At 41.1% G+C, this 17,573-nt stretch overlaps 1 protein-coding gene and 1 long non-coding RNA gene across 9 annotated transcripts in view; one reads left to right on the top strand and one right to left on the bottom strand.

Moving 5' to 3' along the window:
- The window catches only part of VDAC1 (voltage dependent anion channel 1), a 34,536-nt gene extending 19,752 nt beyond the window's left edge, over positions 1-14,784 (top strand). For 7 of the 8 annotated variants that reach the window (XM_042249335.2, XM_042249332.2, XM_015095470.3 and 4 more), the window contains exons 6-9: positions 7,978-8,205; positions 11,035-11,185; positions 12,861-12,918; positions 13,842-14,784. In XM_042249335.2, the coding sequence (XP_042105269.1) occupies positions 7,978-8,205; positions 11,035-11,185; positions 12,861-12,918; positions 13,842-13,933 (529 nt within the window). In that variant the 3' untranslated portion in view covers positions 13,934-14,784. 8 annotated transcript variants of the gene reach the window in all.
- On the bottom strand, positions 10,721-17,538 carry LOC105607070 (uncharacterized). Its single transcript, XR_001040480.4, has 3 exons — positions 17,487-17,538; positions 14,946-15,231; positions 10,721-11,274 (listed from the first exon to the last, which is right to left on the bottom strand). It is a non-coding gene; the product is annotated as an uncharacterized LOC105607070 (long non-coding RNA).
- Between the last annotated feature and the right edge of the window lie 35 nt (positions 17,539-17,573).

The following is a 17,573-nucleotide window of genomic DNA, read 5'->3' as shown; positions in this document are numbered from 1 at the left end:
TGTGTTGGTCTGCCTCAGCTCCTGGAGCTTTTCACAGTGACTGAGGGAGTTGTTCTCTTCCAGAACACACTCTTGTTTTTTTCTACTCAGCAGTTGGGTCCTTTAGGTCTGAGAAGGTTGTTTTGCAGACTGATGATAAGCCTCAAGGGCATGTATTGAATTTCATTTCTTATTTAGTTTTAAAATTATGGTAAAATGCACATAAAATTTACTTCCTCAACTATCTTTTAGGTGCGTGGTTCAGTGGCATTCTGAATTCCATTTTTTGCCATTTGATGTTATTTTCTTCTCTCTCTCCTTCCTTTTTCTTCTTCCAATGAATATTTATTAGAGGGAGACGCTCCCGAGTTCAGACCCTGTGCAGGGTGACCACAAGGACTGGGCACATTGGGATCCTGCCTCTAGATTATAGTCTTTTTATAACTTGATTATGGATGGTCTGAAGATTATTGGCCAGGAGCTGAATTTACCTTGTTCTCATCTCTGCTGTAGTTTCTCCTGTAGGAGCATGGCCTTCCTGCTTGTCTGCTTCCCCCCAGGCACCGTGATGGGAGAAGTTATCCAGAAAGACACTGATAGCACAAGGGCTGGAGGATGTGCCCACATGCTTGAATTTGCTGTTTAGGACTTTGCTTGCTGCCCTGAGGTGGCACACTTTGGAATTTGTAAAGGGTTTGCTCACTGCCTTTGGGGAGTTTGCAGAGACGACTCTAGGACTTGCAGTAATATATACATAACCAAAAAGTTTTTTTATTTGGAAATTTAACTATTTTTATACTTAACATATATAAAAATGCTGCACAAATAGTGTACAGAATCCTCTTATATTCTTTACTTGCCTTCTCCTAATGTTAATATCTCATATAATTATCAGACCAGGAGATTTGTTAGCTAATCTTTTGTCCTTCTGATGTCTTATTTCTCATTCATGATCTGGTTCAGGATTCTACATTGCTTTTAATTGCAAAGTGTCCTTTGTCTCTTCTAACCTGGGGCATCAGTTCAGTCGCTCAGTCATGTCCAACTCTTTGCGACCCCATGAATTGCACGCCAGGCCTCCCTGTCCATCACCAACTCCCAGAGTTCACTCAGAGTCGCCTCCATCGAGTCAGTGATGCCATCCAGCCATCTCATCCTCGGTCGTCCCCTTCTCCTCCTGCCCCCAATCCCTCCCAGCATCAGAGTATTTTCCAGTGAGTCAACTCTTCGCATGAGGTGGCCAAAGTACTAGAGTTTCAGCTTTAGCATCATTCCTTCCAAAGAAATCCCCAGGTTGATCGCCTTTAGAATGGACTGGTTGGATCTCCTTGCAGTCCAGTGGACTCTCCAACACCACAGTTCAGAAGCATTGATTCTTTGGCGCTCATCCTTCTTTACAGTCCAACTCTCACATCCATACCTGACCACAGGAAAAACCATAGCCTTGACTAGACGGACCTTAGTCGGCAAAGTAATGTCTCTGCTTTTGAATATGCTGTCTAGGTTGGTCATAACTTTCCTTCGAAGGAGTAAGCGTCTTTTAATTTCATGGCTGCAGTCACCATCTTCAGTGATTTTGGAGCCCCCCAAAATAAAGTCTGACACTGTTTCCACTGTTTCCCCATCTATTTCCCATGAAGTGATGGGACCAGATGCCATGATCTTAGTTTTCTGAATGTTGAGCTTTAAGCCAACTTTTTCACTCTCCTCTTTCACTTTCATCAAGAGGCTTTTTAGCTCCTCTTCACTTTCTGCCATAAGGGTGGTATCATCTGCATATCTGAGGTTATTGATATTTCTCCCAGCAATCTTGATTCCAGCTTGTGTTTCTTCCAGCCCAGCGTTTGTCATGATATACTCTGCATATAAGTTAAATAAGTAGGGTGACAATATACAGTCTTGACGTACTCCTTTTCCTATTTGGAACCAGTCTGTTGTTCCATGTCCAGTTCTAACTGTTGCTTCCTGACCTGCATACAAACTTCTCAAGAGGCAGGTCAGGTGGTCTGTATTCCTATCTCTTTCAGAATTTTCCACAGTTTATTGTGATCCACAGAGTCAAAGGCTTTGGCATAGTCAATAAAGCAGAAATAGATGTTTTTCTGGAACTCTCTTGCTTTTTCCATGATCCAGCGGATGTTGGCAATTTGATCTCTGGTTCCCTTGCCTTTTCTTATTTTTTCCTTTGCCTTTTCTAAAACCAGCTTGAACATCTGGAAGTTCGCGCTTCACATATTGCTGAAGCCTGGCTTGGAGAATTTTGAGCATTACTTTACTAGCGTGTGAGATGAGTGCAATTGTTCAGTAGTTTGAGCATTCTTTGGCATTGCCTTTCTTTGGGATTGGAATGAAAACTGACCTTTTCCAGTCCTGTGTACTGCTGAGTTTTCCAAATTTTGTGGCATATTGAGTGCAGCACTTTCACAGCATCATCTTTCAGGATTTGAAATAGCTCAACTGGAATTCCATCACCTCTACTAGCTTTGTTCGTAGTGATGCTTTCTAAGGTCCACTTGACTTCACATTCCAGGATGTCTGGCTCTAGGTGAGTGATCATACCATCGTGATTATCTTGGTCGTGTAGACCTTTTTTGTACAGTTCTTCTGTGTATTCTTGCCACCTCTTCTTAATATCTTCTGCTTCTGTTAGGTCCATACCACTTCTGTCCTTTATCGAGCCTATCTTTGCATGAAATGTTCCCTTGGTATCTCTAATTTTCTTGAAGAGATCTCTAGTCTTTCCCATTCTGTTGTTTTCCTCTATTTCTTTGCATTGATCACTGAGGAAGGCTTTCTCATCTCTCCTTGCTATTCTTTGGAGCTCTGCATTCAGATGCTTATATCTTTCCTTTTCTCCTTTGCTTTTGGCTTCTCTTCTTTTCACAGCTATTTGTAAGGCCTCCTCAGACAGCCATTTTGCTTTTTTGCATTTCTTTTCCATGGGAATGGTCTTGATCCCTGTCTCCTGTACAATGTCACGAACCTCATTCCATAGTTCATCAGGCACTCTGTCTATCTGGTCTAGTCCCTTAAATCTATTTCTCACTTCCACTGTATAATCATAAGGGATTTGATTGAGGTCATACCTGAATGGTCTAGTGGTTTTCCCTCCTTTCTTCAATTTAAGTCTGAATTTGGCAATAAGAAGCTCATGATCTTAGCCACAGTCAGCTCCTGGTCTTGTTTCTGCTGACTGTATAGAGCTTCTCCATCTTTGGCTGCAAAGAATATAATCAGTCTGATTTCAGTATTGACCATCTGGTGATGTCCATGTGTAGAGTCTTCTTTTGTGTTGTTGGAAGAGGGTGTTTGCTATGACCAGTGCGTTCCCTTGGCAAAACTCTATCAGCCTTTGCCTTGCTTCATTCCATATTCCAAGGCCAAATTTGCCTGTTTCTCCAGGTGTTTCTTGACTTCCTACTTTTGCATTCCAGTCCCCTATAATGAAAAGGACATCTTTTTTGAGTGTTAGTTCTAAAAGGTTTTGTAGGTCTTTATAGAACCATTCACCTTCAGCTACTTCAGCGTTACTGGTTGGGGCATAGACTTGGATTACTGTGATATTGAATGGTTTGTCTTGGAAACGAACAGAGATCATTCTGTCGTTTTTGAGATTGCATCCAAGTACTGCATTTCAGACTCTTTTGTTGACCATGATGGCTACTCCATTACTTCTGAGGGATTCCTGCCCACAGTAGTAGATATAATGGTCATCTGAGTTAAATTCACCCATTCCAGTCCATTTTAGTTCGCTGATTCCTAGAATGTCAACGTTCACTCTTGCCATCTCCTGTTTGACCACTTCCAGCTTGCCTTGATTCATGGACCTGACATTCCAGGTTCCTATGCAATATTGCTCTTTACAGCATCGGACCTTGCTTCTATCACCAGTCACATCCACAAATGGGTACTGTTTTTGCTTTGGCTCCATCCCTTCATTCCTTCTGGAGTTATTTCTCCACTGATCTCCAGTAGCATGTTGGGCACCTATGATCTGGGGAGTTCCTCTTTCAGTATCCTATCATTTTTCCTGGGGCATAGTCTTTATCTTTTATGACTTTGTCACTTTGAAAGATAATTGGCCAATTACTTTGTAGAATCCTTTGATTTGGATTTGTCTGATGTTTTCTCATGGTTAAATGCAGGTTGTGCATTTGTGACAACCTCAGACTTCATGTTGTGTTCTCTCCATCTTGCTGTATGACATCAGGAGATATATGCTAATGTGCCTCATTACTGGGTCACTTGATTAAAGTGGTGTTTGCAGATTTATCTGTAAAACATTTTTTTTCTCTTCATAATTAACCAGTATCTTGTGTGGGAGATGCTTTGAGACCATGCAGATATTTTATTTTTTATACTTTGACTCAACAAGTATTTGGATCCATCAGTGATTCTGGCCTGTAACAGTTATGTTTGGCAAATGGTGATTTTCTGTTCCCATCATCCCTTCTACATTTATTGAGATTTTACTGTGAAGAAGAGTCCTTCCTTCACCACCTTTTATTTATTTGATCAGTTATTTGTATCAGTATAGATTCTTAGACATTTATTTTACTGTACAGGTTATAATCCCTTACTGTATTTTGTTACTCATGCTGTCCCAGGTATGGCCATTGGGAATGCCTTCAAGTTGATGTCCTGTGTGCTTTTGACAAGCCCCTGTCGTGAACACTTCTTCAGAAAGTGTCCTTGTCCTTTTCTAGTCCTGCTATCAGCCATTTCTCCAAGAAGCTTTGGTTCCTTTTATTGAGGAATGGTGTTTAGTAACCAAGACTGTGGGCACAAGATGTACTCATTGCTGTTGGGTATTTGAGGAAGGTTTTGAGCACTTGATGAAGATTGGAAATGAAAGCTGTCTTTCCACGTGTCTGAGGGTACAGCCTGGGAAAGCATCTTGGCTTCCTTTAAGGAGCTAAACATCACCACAGCCAGATGAGGCTGCAGACGACCTCATCAGGACACGGATACCTGCCGCGTATAGAGCCAGCTCATTAACCACAGCTTAGAGTATACCTCTCAGGTGCCTGTCAAATTAGCACCATTGTTTAAATAGCTTCAAAAGAATCCCAATAACATCTGAAAGGGGAAAAGCTCCAAAGGTGTGGAATGCTGCCCTAGAGCCAAGCCTGGAGGGAAACCTGAGTCAATGCCTCAGCAGTGTGCATTCCCTGGGGACCTGGTGCCTCTGGCCAGAACCCATGGAGGTGACACGTGGAGGCACCTTGGAACTGTCCACTGTGGCTGGTCCACACCACTGGTCAGAGGCCCTGGCACAGGTGTTGTATTTTGTGTCAGCAGCAGCATTTTCCCTGTGCTTAGAAGATGCCTGCTATTTCCATGTCTTGGTTTCTCCCTCTTTCTAAATATCAGCCTCTGAGCAGCTGTTTTTTCCATTAGTTATCCTACCCTGCTTGGTGCCAGTTAGGTACATCGTCATAACCCAGGTTTCTTCCCCTAAAGAGCAGGCAGACCTAAATAGGTTTGTTTTCTTTTTTTCCTTTTGGCCACCCCGTGCAGCTTGTAAGATCTTAGTTCCTTGACCAAGGATCGAACATGTTCCCCCTGCATTGGGAGCATGGAGTCTTAACTAGTGGACCATCAGGGAAGTCCCTTAAGTTTTTCTTATTGAGAGAGAGAGAGTTTGGTTGTCACTCCTTTTCTTCAAAGCTTGCAAAAATGCACAGAAGCAACTTGAACAAAAGTTGCAAGTTTCACTGTCACTAGGGAAGGCTGTTCGTTTTATTTTCACCTGTGATCTCTGAAATTTTGACTCATTGAAACTTGGAGTGTTTAATCTTTACATTTTTTATTATTGAAAATTTCAAACATGCAGATGAATGCCAAAAAGTATATTATACCTTCATCATGTTCTCATCACTGAGCTTTTGATAATTATCATCCCATGGCCAGTCATGTTTAATTTATACATCCATAATCAATCCCTCTTACCCTCAGATTATTTTGAATAACAGATATCACATAATTTTATCTGTGTATATTTTAATATGTATCATTAAATAAGATTCCTTTTGAAGAAAGCATAACCACAATATTACGTTGTGAAAATTAATCATAATTTCTTCATATTGTTAAGTCTAGTCTCTTCAGATGTAGCTGATTTCATGAAACTATTTTATAGAATCAAAAATTGTCCATACATAAAGATTGGTTCATATGGCCCCTAAATCTTAGTTTTTAAGAATCTTTTTTTTCCCCCAAGATTTATTTTTTAAAATGAGATCATTTGTTTTCTAGAATTACACATGAATTTTGCTGTTTATATTCTGTGGTGTTGTTTAACTTGTCCCCCTGTCCCCCACATTTCCTGTGGATTGCTAAGTCTAGAGGCTTCATCACATTTAGAGTCCATTGGGCAGGTGTGGTGCTGAAATATGCTTCCATAAGGATGCACACAGGAGTCTGGTTTTCTCTTTGTATGTTAGTGCCATTCATGATCTACTCAAGGGGTTACACACTGGTGATATTTCTACCTTTATCTTTCCTTCATTTTTTTTAGCTGGAATATTTCAATAAAGAGAAACTTCTCATCAACTCTGGTTATCTTGCAGTATAGTTAGTATAGGAAAGGTGGGATACGTGTTTGGTGCCTTTTTAATTGACTTTTCAAAACAAATTGATTCACTAGTCTCTAAAGATGACCAATGTGTATGTGTCTTGAGTTCGTAGGTTGAAATGTTTGATATACTTCAATCCATTGCTCATACTGTCCCATGTTTGAAGCCCTTGGGAGCCTCTTCATGTTAGTTCTCCTTTTGCTCCAACATTGATTCTTTGATAGCTTTGATAGATGCTTCAAGCTCATCCTGCACCTTTCCTGCCTCAACCTGTAATCTGCAGTTTTCTGAGGAGTGTGGGTTCCTTTTAGGAGGGAATGGTATTTAGGGCCCACAGCTGGGTGCTGGAGGTGAAGCTTTAATCTCAGTATGAATGAAGTTGGGGTGGACAGGGCTATGTGGTTCTTGATCCTTGAAGCATACCTGCTTTCTCCTGAGGTCTCCACTGGAAGTGTTCTTGCTGTGGATGAAGTTCATTTTGCAGTTGAATGACAGAAACTATCAGTTGGAAATAGTCAATTTTATTGGATAGATATGATCTTGTCTCTAATGCTGATTTTTGGTAAAAGGCATGAAGATAATGTATTTGAAGGTGACACAACTCACCTGCACTTCCTGAGAAATGCTGGGTCTTGTGAAATAGGGAAGGGAGGCACTGGTCTGGTCATACATGCAAATCTGGGGTCTTGTTCAGACTACAAAGACTTCCTGGCCCCTTATGACCGCAGGAACTCAGGTTCTACCTCACTACCTGGTTCTCTGAAATCTATGCTCATTGGAATAGCATGGATACTGAATTAAAAGCCGCCTGTTGAATTTGCTTAGAAAGGATCTAGTGTTTGTTTCTTAATTTACTAAGTGAGCCACATAGTAAAAGCTGCTGTTTAGGGACTTCCCTGGTGGTCCAATCAATGGTTAGGACTTGGTGCACTCACTGCTGGGGTCCCAGGTTCAATCCCTGGCTGGGGAACTAAGATCCCACATCCTGTGGGATGTGACCAGAAAAGAAATTGTTGAAAAGGAGCTGCTGTGTAGATAGCTACCTTCATGACAGACTTTTTTCCCCCCAACAGATAGGGAAAATAACAAAGATGCATCTGTTTCATAATTACATGGTGGCACTCTACCTAATGAATGCCTGTGTAGGTCGCTACATTAAGCATAGGGAGATGCTAGTAAAAATCACTTAGTGTTTCTTTTACAAGCCTGTGTTCTCACTTCATTAAGGTGGCATTTCTGCATTATTTTGGATTTTGGTTGAAGAGAGGTTGCAACAGCTGCTTAAGGAGATCTGGGGCCCTGACTTTGCCTTCCTACTCCCCTATTCAAATAGGGATTAGTGTTTTAAAATGTGTATTTCTGGAGTGGTTGTCATGAAATGAGTTAACTTCTGATTTTAATATGATTTCTTTTCCTCCAGGAAAAAAAATGCTAAAATCAAGACAGGGTACAAGCGGGAACATATCAACCTGGGCTGCGATGTGGATTTTGACATAGCCGGTCCTTCCATCCGGGGTGCTCTGGTGCTGGGTTATGAAGGCTGGCTGGCTGGCTACCAGATGAATTTTGAGACTGCAAAATCTCGAGTGACTCAGAGCAACTTTGCAGTTGGCTACAAGACCGATGAGTTCCAGCTTCACACTAACGTGTAAGTGTTCATGATTTTTTTCTAAGCTCAATTTTTAATCACTGTGAAATGAGTTTGTTGGAATCAGAAGAGCCAAATGGCCTGCTAGTGTTTTTCTTTTTTCTCACCCATTTCCTGAGGTGATGTAGGTTCTTCCTATTCTGTGGACAGTAACATGTTGTCCCTGGTGCACATAGAAAGACTGATCAGTTGTGGCAAGAGCATGATGTCAGTCCGCAGGAGCATCCCTTCCCTGCAGCCTTACGGACATTGGCGGTCCTTTCATTGTAGTTAATAGGGTGGGGGTGGGGAGTTGTAGCCCTCTCTCTTTCTCTGTATACTGCCTGAGAACCAGCTTGCTGTACTGAATGGAATGTTGGCATGGCAGACAAATTAGGAGATGATTGTCTCAGTTAAATACTGTCTTCTCTGCATGGCAGTCCATTTAAAAGTTTATTAACTGGACAGTATTGTGAAGGGAAGAGAAAATTACAGGGTAGGTTAGAGAGGACCCTTTGTAATCAAACTTGAGGGTTGAAGTAGAGTACTGATTTAGATTGAAGGGAAACAAAAATTTCATCCGTGATATCTCTGCAGATACAAGAAACTAATGAGTGGTATAAATTGGGAACAACTTTACCAGATTTCTTTCTTTCCACTAGAGGTCACTAAAGAAGTGACTTAAAATTTACAGACAAGTAAATGGTATGTGTGTCTAAACTAGTAACATTTCTATTAATAAAAAATGAGTATTTTTTATAATAAATTAACAAAGATGTATATTAGCATAAAAATTAATAAAATGTGAGTCTTTTAAAACTAAAACATCAAAGGAAAACTATAGAGATGGACAGCCCAGTGGTTGAGAGAGGGGAACAGGGAAGGTGTTATACAAAGGGGTGCACAGGGGAGTTTGATTGTGGGACTGTTCTATATTCTGGCCATACAGGTTTGTCTATAAAAACTCACAGAAGTGTATACTCAAAAAAGGTTAAAAAAAAGTAAATTTTAAAAAGATAACATGCAGAAAAGTCATAGGAATAATATCACAAGCATACAACTATTTTTTAATTGAGAATTTTGGCTGATTCAGAAAGTGCTTCCTTGGTTTGGAATTGGGAATTGTACAGTTCTAGGAAGAACAAGAAGGCAATGGCATTCCAGTACTCTTGCCTGGAAAATCCCATGGATGGAGGAGCCTGGTAGGCTGCAGTCCATGGGGCCGCTAAGAGTCGGACACGACTGAGCGACTTCACGTTCACTTTTCACTTTTATGCATTGGAGAAGGAGATGGCAACCCCATCCAGTATTCTTGCCTGGAGAATCCCAGGGATAGGGGAGCCTGGTGGGCTGCCGTCTCTGGGGTCGCACAGAGTCGGACACGACTGAAGTGACTTAGCAGCAGCAGCAGCAGAAAGAGCAATGACTGTTAGTTATTTTTCTTATCTGAGCCTCAAGGCTTTCAGTAAGTGGACATGGTTCATTTTTGGAACTGGCATGGAAACAGCTGACACAGCTAGTTTGGGTTGCCGTGGTCTTGCAGAGGCCCAGATGTGTAACAGATATTCTGTGTGCTTCATACAGATGAATTCTGTACAGCGAGTTCCCTCTGTCTATGGTTTTAAGAGTGCAGTACAGGAAGGAAGTGTTGCTGGTTTTAGAACGCATTGAGAAATCTAACATTTAAACACATTTAAGCCCAAGAAAATTTGCCTCTTTGAGTTATACCAGTCAATCCAGAATCTATTGTGTTTGACAAGCTGCTGTTTTATAGCATACTGACTTTCTGAAGAAGTTAGATTCCCTATGGATCAGGTGGTGTCTGGGCTCTTCCTATACTTTTTGGAATCACAGTGTCTGACTGGCTAAATTTCAGGGGAGAACTTAAGAACTTAGAATGTGTTCTGTGAGCATCTACTTTAGGAGAGTGTATTAGTGAAGAGCAGAGTTTGTAATGAAACAGCAACAATTTTTTTCTTGGGTTAGTGAGTTCTAGGCTCTTTGCTGGATTCCAAAGTATATAGGCTCTGCCTTAACAGTTTCCAGTGTCATTTCCACTGGAGACACTCAAAATGATGGAGCAGAACTTTGACATTGTTTTTTTATATTAAAAATGTCAGGGAGGGGAAGAGGGTATTCCCAGAGGCTGCGAAGAGAGGAAACAGTTTGGTCTGCTGGGTTTCATTCCATTTTTGAAAGACAGAAACATTTTATAATATGGCAGGTTGCTCCTTTTCAGGGCTCACCGAGACTGTAGGTGTTGCAGCATGGCTTAACAGTATGCATGGGCCAGCGAGCCTCAATTATAGGTTAAGTTCTTTTGTAATTGCTGCTCCTCCTACTGGCCGTGCACCCTCAGCAGTGGGTGCAGCAGCTGATGCTAAGCACTGGCTATAGGCTGCCTTCTGAGGAGTATGAATGGCCTGGACTTTCTTACCATTTCTGGCTTTGTTCTTGATGTCTATGTTTATAATACAGCATTTCATAAATATAATAACTTTAGCAGCTGAAGGAAGAAAGCACTCAGAATTCACAATCCCATTGCCCTAGTCTCCATTTTTATTTTAAAGAATATTTTGGAAGCAAACTTCAAGTCCCATGCAGCCTGAGTAGTTGACTGAGTTGCCTTGCATGTTCCCAGTGATGCCTGAGATAGCTTTTACCTTCTGTGAACCCTCCCAGCCCTGGTGTCTGTGCCATTCCTGTCAGGCTGCTTGTAATTTGGTGCCTGTTTTGTGATCAGTTCAGTCCATTTACAACATTCCCATCCTCTGTTAAGACTTGGTTGGCTTTGCCCAGCTCAGCCCCCCTTGCTAAGCTGCTTGGTATCTGTGCTGTGCTTATTTGCAGAAATGATGGAACAGAGTTTGGTGGCTCCATTTATCAGAAGGTGAACAAGAAGTTGGAGACTGCTGTTAATCTGGCCTGGACCGCAGGAAACAGCAACACTCGCTTCGGAATAGCAGCCAAGTACCAGATTGACCCTGACGCCTGCTTCTCGGTGGGTACCTGTGGGATCATGCATCGCTGAGATCCCACCTGATCCCTTGGGCTGATGGAGTTCCATGCTTCAGATAGTGATTCTTCTCACTGTGAAAGGGTTTACCATGAGTAAAAAAAACAATGAGAGTAATAGGACTTTCTGTACTTACTGTGGGTGCCAAACACTGTATGGAGCCTATTATATGTGAATTGCTGTATTTAGTTCTTATACAACCCATTTGAGATAGGTGCTGATTTAAAACTATTCCATCCATGTTTTCACAGATGAGGAACTGAAAGCTCAGAGCAGCTGGGTGACTTCCCCAAGGGCAGGCAATTGCTAAGAGCTGGGGTTTGTGTTTGACCCAGAGTGCCTTGCTGTGGAGCCTCCTTCTCTAACCAGTGCCTAGTCCATGCTGCAGACTGTAAACCTTGAAACCAAGGTTTTAAATGTTTCTTTTCCCCTCAGTTTTCATTCTCCTGCCCTGCTCCTGTACTGCATATTAAGAAATCAGGTCCTCGTATTGACTGATTGGCCTCTTATCTTGCAGACCCCTGTAGCATAGCTTGTAGACCCTTGGGTTGCTGCAGTTTTTGCATTAAATCTTGTTGAGCTCATCTCTGTTGTCATAGGGCACTGCCAGCTGTAGCCCTTTTGGGGTAGAATGAGGAAGTCTCATGTTGCAGGATGCTTCCTGGGCTGGCTTGTGTAATTTACAGTCTCCTGAGATAGGAACTGAATTTGGCTTCTTTAAGGTTAGGCACTTTAAAACAAAGGAAAAGGGGCCATGTTATTTGGATGGCATGGGCAAAATGGAACAGCTAGATGGGGCACTGCCTGCCTGGAGGCCTTCCTTCCTGTTTTCTCCTGTGGGAGATGCCAGGTCTAAAAACAGCCATGTGAGCGGGAAAACATGCGCCCTGGTAGCTCTCGCTTTTGCCAGGACTCGATGTTCTCACAGCCTGAGCTTGCTCTGCTGACCTCTCACTTCCCAGAAAGGGGTCAGGGAGAGGCCTGGATTTCCCTACAACTCAGGCAGGAGAATAAAGGGAAAATTATTATTGACTCATTTGCTTTATTGATTATTAATCAGCACTCACTAAGTATAAGATTTAAGTCATTCTCCAGGAATTCTTTTGCTCCAAATATTCAGGCTTGTCTGTGCTGAATTTCCTTCATGTCATTATGGTTTTTATTTCTGTTTTTCATGAAGAGAAAATTCAAACAATGTTCTGCCACTTAACAAAAGCTTCATAACCTCATCAGATATTTGCTCTGTATTTCCTTATCGCAACAAGTAGATCTTGAAGAACTCCTTTATACAAGAAAGTCTTTCAGGTCTCTGGGCATAAGTGAAGGTGTTCTCACCTGCTCAAAAATACAGATATACTAAAAAATACAGATACACTCAGTATAAATGGAATTGGGCCACATACCATAAGGGATCAAATGTAAATAATAACTTCCCTTTAATTGAAAATTTTGTTATCCCTTTGTGTTATTTTCTGAGACCTAGTTCCTAAATTTAATATATTTCATATTGAATTTAATGAATCCTGTAAACAAAGAGGTCATGAAAAAATAGAATTTGATACTGAAATCCAGAGTTGGTTGGTTAAAAAGCTCTTACTCAGTTCGGAGACGGTAACATGAAGTATTTAACATTTTCACTCTTAACCTTTTCCTTGACTAGGCTAAAGTGAACAACTCCAGCCTGATAGGATTAGGATATACCCAGACCCTAAAGCCAGGTATGTATTAGTGAAATTAGTTGTCTTAAAATGTGGTGCTGGTTTTGCTGCTTTAGGTTAATTGCTTATAAATAACTGTACAGAACATTGTAAATGAGTGTATATCATTTTACAGTTGAATGTTTATAAAGGAGTGCTATCATTATAAAACATTTGGAGAACAGGAGAGGTGATAAGTAGGAGAAAAAAGGCCAAGCCTAACATATATTACATTTTGAGTTATTTTCTTCCATTCTTTGTCCCAGTGTATACCTAATACTTATTTCCAGCAAGTTCTTTAAACCAGCCTGTTGATCATCCTCATTGTAAAACTGGTTTCCAGGTTTCTTCTGCAAAGATAGCTAGGCCAGTCCATCGAATTAATGTTACAGCTATAGGAAATAATACCACCTTGGGGTTAGTTTGGTTAAACTGGGGCTTTGAATTCTGGACATCTAAGATTACATGATGGGCAGAATCAAGCTATTCTAGAGAAAATAGCATTTAGTTGTGTGGGTGTGTATGTATCCATGTGTTTGTATCCGTGCTGTGAGTGGGAGCGTAAGACCTTGGAGTCTGATTCATGGCTAGGGTTTTGTTTCAGGGGGCTTTTGCTAAAGAAGGTTACTGCATGGTGCTGATTACAGCAGGGATATTGAGAGGATAAAGGAAAGCAGTCCCTTAAGTGGATTTGGGTGAGCTGTGGAAGAATCATTATTGTTTTATCAGCTCATCCTAGGCTGCCTAGTCATTAGTCAGATGGTGTTGAGTAACAGGGATTGAAGGGCCCTGTGGTTTTGCTCCTGCTGATCACACACGGCTGGAACAGGTTTTGAACCTGATGTGGTGTCTCCAGTGTGCTGCAGTGATCCTCCTGAGCTAACCTTTCTTCTCCTTTCTTTTCTACCTCTCTCTTCCCTTCCTCTCCCTGATTTCTCCTGCAGGTATCAAACTGACACTGTCGGCTCTGCTGGATGGCAAGAATGTCAATGCTGGTGGCCACAAGCTTGGTCTAGGACTGGAGTTTCAAGCATAAATGAATACTGTACAATCGTTTAATTTTAAACTATTTTGCAGCATAGCTACCTTCAGAATTTAGTGTACCTTTTAATGTTGTATGTCTGGGATGCAAGTATTGCTAAATATCATGTTAGACTTCCAGGTTAAAGATGATTCAGCTTTAGGGTGTTACCCTTTCAGAGGTACAGAAGAAACCCAATTTCAAAAAAGGTCCTTTCAGCTGTAGACTTGGTGGGGAGCTTGCTGGCCCCATGAGATGTCAGGTTTCTTTTTTACCTAGAAATGGCTGCAAGTGGAAGCTGATAATTTGCAGGCACTTTGTAAATTCCTATTGAGTAATCGAATGAAATTGTAACTTCCTGAGAATTGAACCTTGGTTTCCTACCCTAATTGATTGAGGAGAGGCTCTTTGTTTGATGGTGTGTACAAACTTAACTGAAAGGGACTTTTATAGGCAGGGACTTTTTCCACCTCCATCCATCACCTCTTTTACACAAAAAGTAGTCTGCAGGGTGTGGTAGCTGTTTCTTTTGTGCCATTTTGGGGTGGAGAAGTTGTGATGAAGCCAATAATTCAGGACTTAATTCCCTCTCATGTTGTGGTTTTTTTGCCCTTGCACCAGAGTATGAAATAGCTTCTAAGAGCCCCAGCTGCAAGCTGGGAAGAGTCTCTGTGACTGTAATCACATGGTGACAACACTCAGAATCTAAATTGGACTTCTGTTGTATTCTCGCCACTAAAGTTTATTTTTTAGCAGTTTAATGGGTACATTTTAGAGTTCCATTTTGTGTGGAATTAGATTCTCCCCTTCAAATGCTGTAATTAACATCACTTAAAATAAAACTTGAATAAAATATTGAAACCTTATCCTTCTTTGGTTGTCTTTATTAATAAAAGTGTAAATAAACAGGGCTTATGTTTATCTTGTTTCTCAGCCTCTTGCTGTGGTTATATGTGTGTGATATTTTTAGTTTTCTATTGCTGCATAACAAATTACCACAAATTTAGTGGCTTAAAACAATACTTACTCATTTCACAGGTATGTCAGTCGGAAGTCTAAGCACTAGTACCTGGGCTCTCTTAAGATTCTCACAGTGGTGAAGTGAGGATGTCAGCCAAACTGTGACTTCATCTTAGGCTTGGCGTCTTCTTCTAGGCACATATGCTTGTAGCAGAATTAAGTTTCCTTTAGTTCTAAGACAGTGGTTTGTATTGATATTTCTTTGCCAGCCATCAGCTAGGGGCTGCTTCAGCAAACACAGACCATCTGCATTCTTTGCCACGTGGTCTTCTCCATTTTGAAAGCTGCAACAGCTGGAACAGAAAAATTTCACCAGCAAATCCTTGCCACACTTCTTATTTCCTCGAAAAGAGCCCAAACACCTAATTCTCAAAAAATTTTATTTTTAAAATTAAGATATAATTGGCATATAACATTGTTAGTTTCAGGTGTACAACAAATGATTTGATATTTGTATGTATTGTGAAATAATCACCATACCCGGATGTCCAATTAACATCCATTACTTGTACAGAATTGTTTTTTGCTTATGATGTGGTTTCTTTTTTTTTTTTTTTAATGTTTTTATTTATTTATTGGACATGTGGCATGTGGGATCTTAGTTCCCCAACCAGGGATCAAACCCATGCCCCCTCCATCGGGAGCTCAGAGTCTTAACCACTGGACCACCAGGGAAGTCCCTGATGAGAAGTTTTAAGACCATTAATTACGGTCACATTACATTATGGTACGTTACATCCCCATAACTATTTTATAGTGTCCTAATCCTTTCAAGGGCTCACCTGATTAGGTCAGGTCCACTGAAGATAGTCTCCCATTAAAGTCAACTGTCCACATAGCATAACCTAATCACAGGAGTGCTAGCTCACATTCACCTGTCCCTCCCAAGGGCAGGGGATCATATAAAGGTATGGATCACTGGGGATGGATTCTGCCATATGTATTTAAAAATAACACGTGGACTTCAAGCATTTACAAAACATGAATAGTAACTCTGCATGTGTATTACTCAGCTTCATCAAATGTAAACTTTATTCCTATTCATCGATAAATGGTTTTAGGCAGAATTCCTTTTTATGGATGTTTGGAAGTGGCAATTCCAAACAGGTATCAGATTTACTTTTAGCAAACTGGTCACCCCAAACCTGCTGGCCTCAGTATTTGTCATATTTCATTAGGTTCATAAAGACCTGCAGCTATTTCAAAGAGAACTTTGTTAAATGTGTTCAGAGACTGTGGTGCATAAAGCTTGTTGGGTACATCCAGTCAGATGCTAGGTACAGTAATGATATTTTGAAAGGTACAAAGGGCTCTCTGAGCGAATATTTTCCATCTGTATATTGTCTGTTGCATGCAGCATGTCAGAATATTGTGCAAAATGCCCTGAGTTCATGATACACCAGTAGAACTGAAACAATCTAGTACGGGGACAAAGGAACAAAGGGGACAAAAAAGAGGACTGAAGGTGTTTATTACAGGAAAAAGGCTTGATTAAGCCCGAATCTCCCAACATGCAGATGCTACAATTGAGACTTATTGGTAAAACTGAGTGATGGTTTTTGTACTCACAGAGGGAAAGCTCTAGGGGAACTTGGGAGGACTTTGAACCCTGGCTATCCTGAAAGTTTTGCAATAAGGGTACCATTCAGTCTATTTGGGCTTGTGGCTGGCTTGGGGAAATGAATAGATGAATGACCTTTTAGTTTTCTTGACAACACAGAGTTTGTGTCTTTCCGAGCGGTCACCAGGGCCAGATAAATGTTAAGGGAAACCAGATTCAGGAGAACACAGGCCCTCTCTCCTCAGAGAGGCAGCTCAGCTGTATACGGGGGAGGAGCAAGCTTCTTAGGGAATCATGGAGACCCGAGTGGAGAAGCTGTGGGGTGAAATAAATGTCTTGTTTCATGACACGATTTTCCTGTAAATCAATCAGATGTAATTTTATGACCTGAAGCCTACACACATTTATTAAGAAAACATTCTCAGAACACACAGACCACAGCATTATGGCTGGAACCTTAAGGGAACTTCTGGAAGCTTCTAAATTTGCATTTTCATATACTGGGGGTTTTAAGTGACAGGATTTAAAAATAGAAGCTTACTCCTCTTTTCCTAGCCCACTTCTCTGCTTTTCCTTCATAAAACCTTTACCATTATATAGTATGTATTTTACACTGTAGTCTCCCTCACAAGAAAAGAAATTCTACAAAGGTGGGGAGTTTCAGTGCTGTATACTGAAATATGAGGAGGTGCTAAGTATTTGTTGAAGTAAATGGTTATGGGGAAAGGTAAAAAATAAAACATTAACCTAAAATTCCACCACCCATTCTTAATATTTATGTTTCCTTTGCCTTTGGGAGGAGGAGGGCAGTTACTTCTCTTTTGGGATCACTCTATTACGAAGCTGAATACTTATAAAAATCTTCTAAAACAATTAGCTGTAGAGTAGCCCATCACGTGGGAGGGAGAGTCTTCACACCTTACAAATTACATCCTTAGTTTGCAGCCGACTTTGAGGTGCTCCCCCTTGCCCCAAATCCCACTGTACCTCTCCTTTCTCGTTTCCAGAACTCCATTCCGGGCCGCGGCGTCATCACGCTGGGACGCAAACTCCTACGGACGCCGCGATGCTTTA

Source organism: Ovis aries, chromosome 5 (assembly GCF_016772045.2).
Source record: "Ovis aries strain OAR_USU_Benz2616 breed Rambouillet chromosome 5, ARS-UI_Ramb_v3.0, whole genome shotgun sequence".
NCBI classification, from domain to species: Eukaryota; Metazoa; Chordata; class Mammalia; order Artiodactyla; family Bovidae; genus Ovis; species Ovis aries.
The sequence above is the reverse complement of the archived record's forward strand: the minus strand, read 5'-3'. Positions and strand labels throughout refer to the sequence as shown.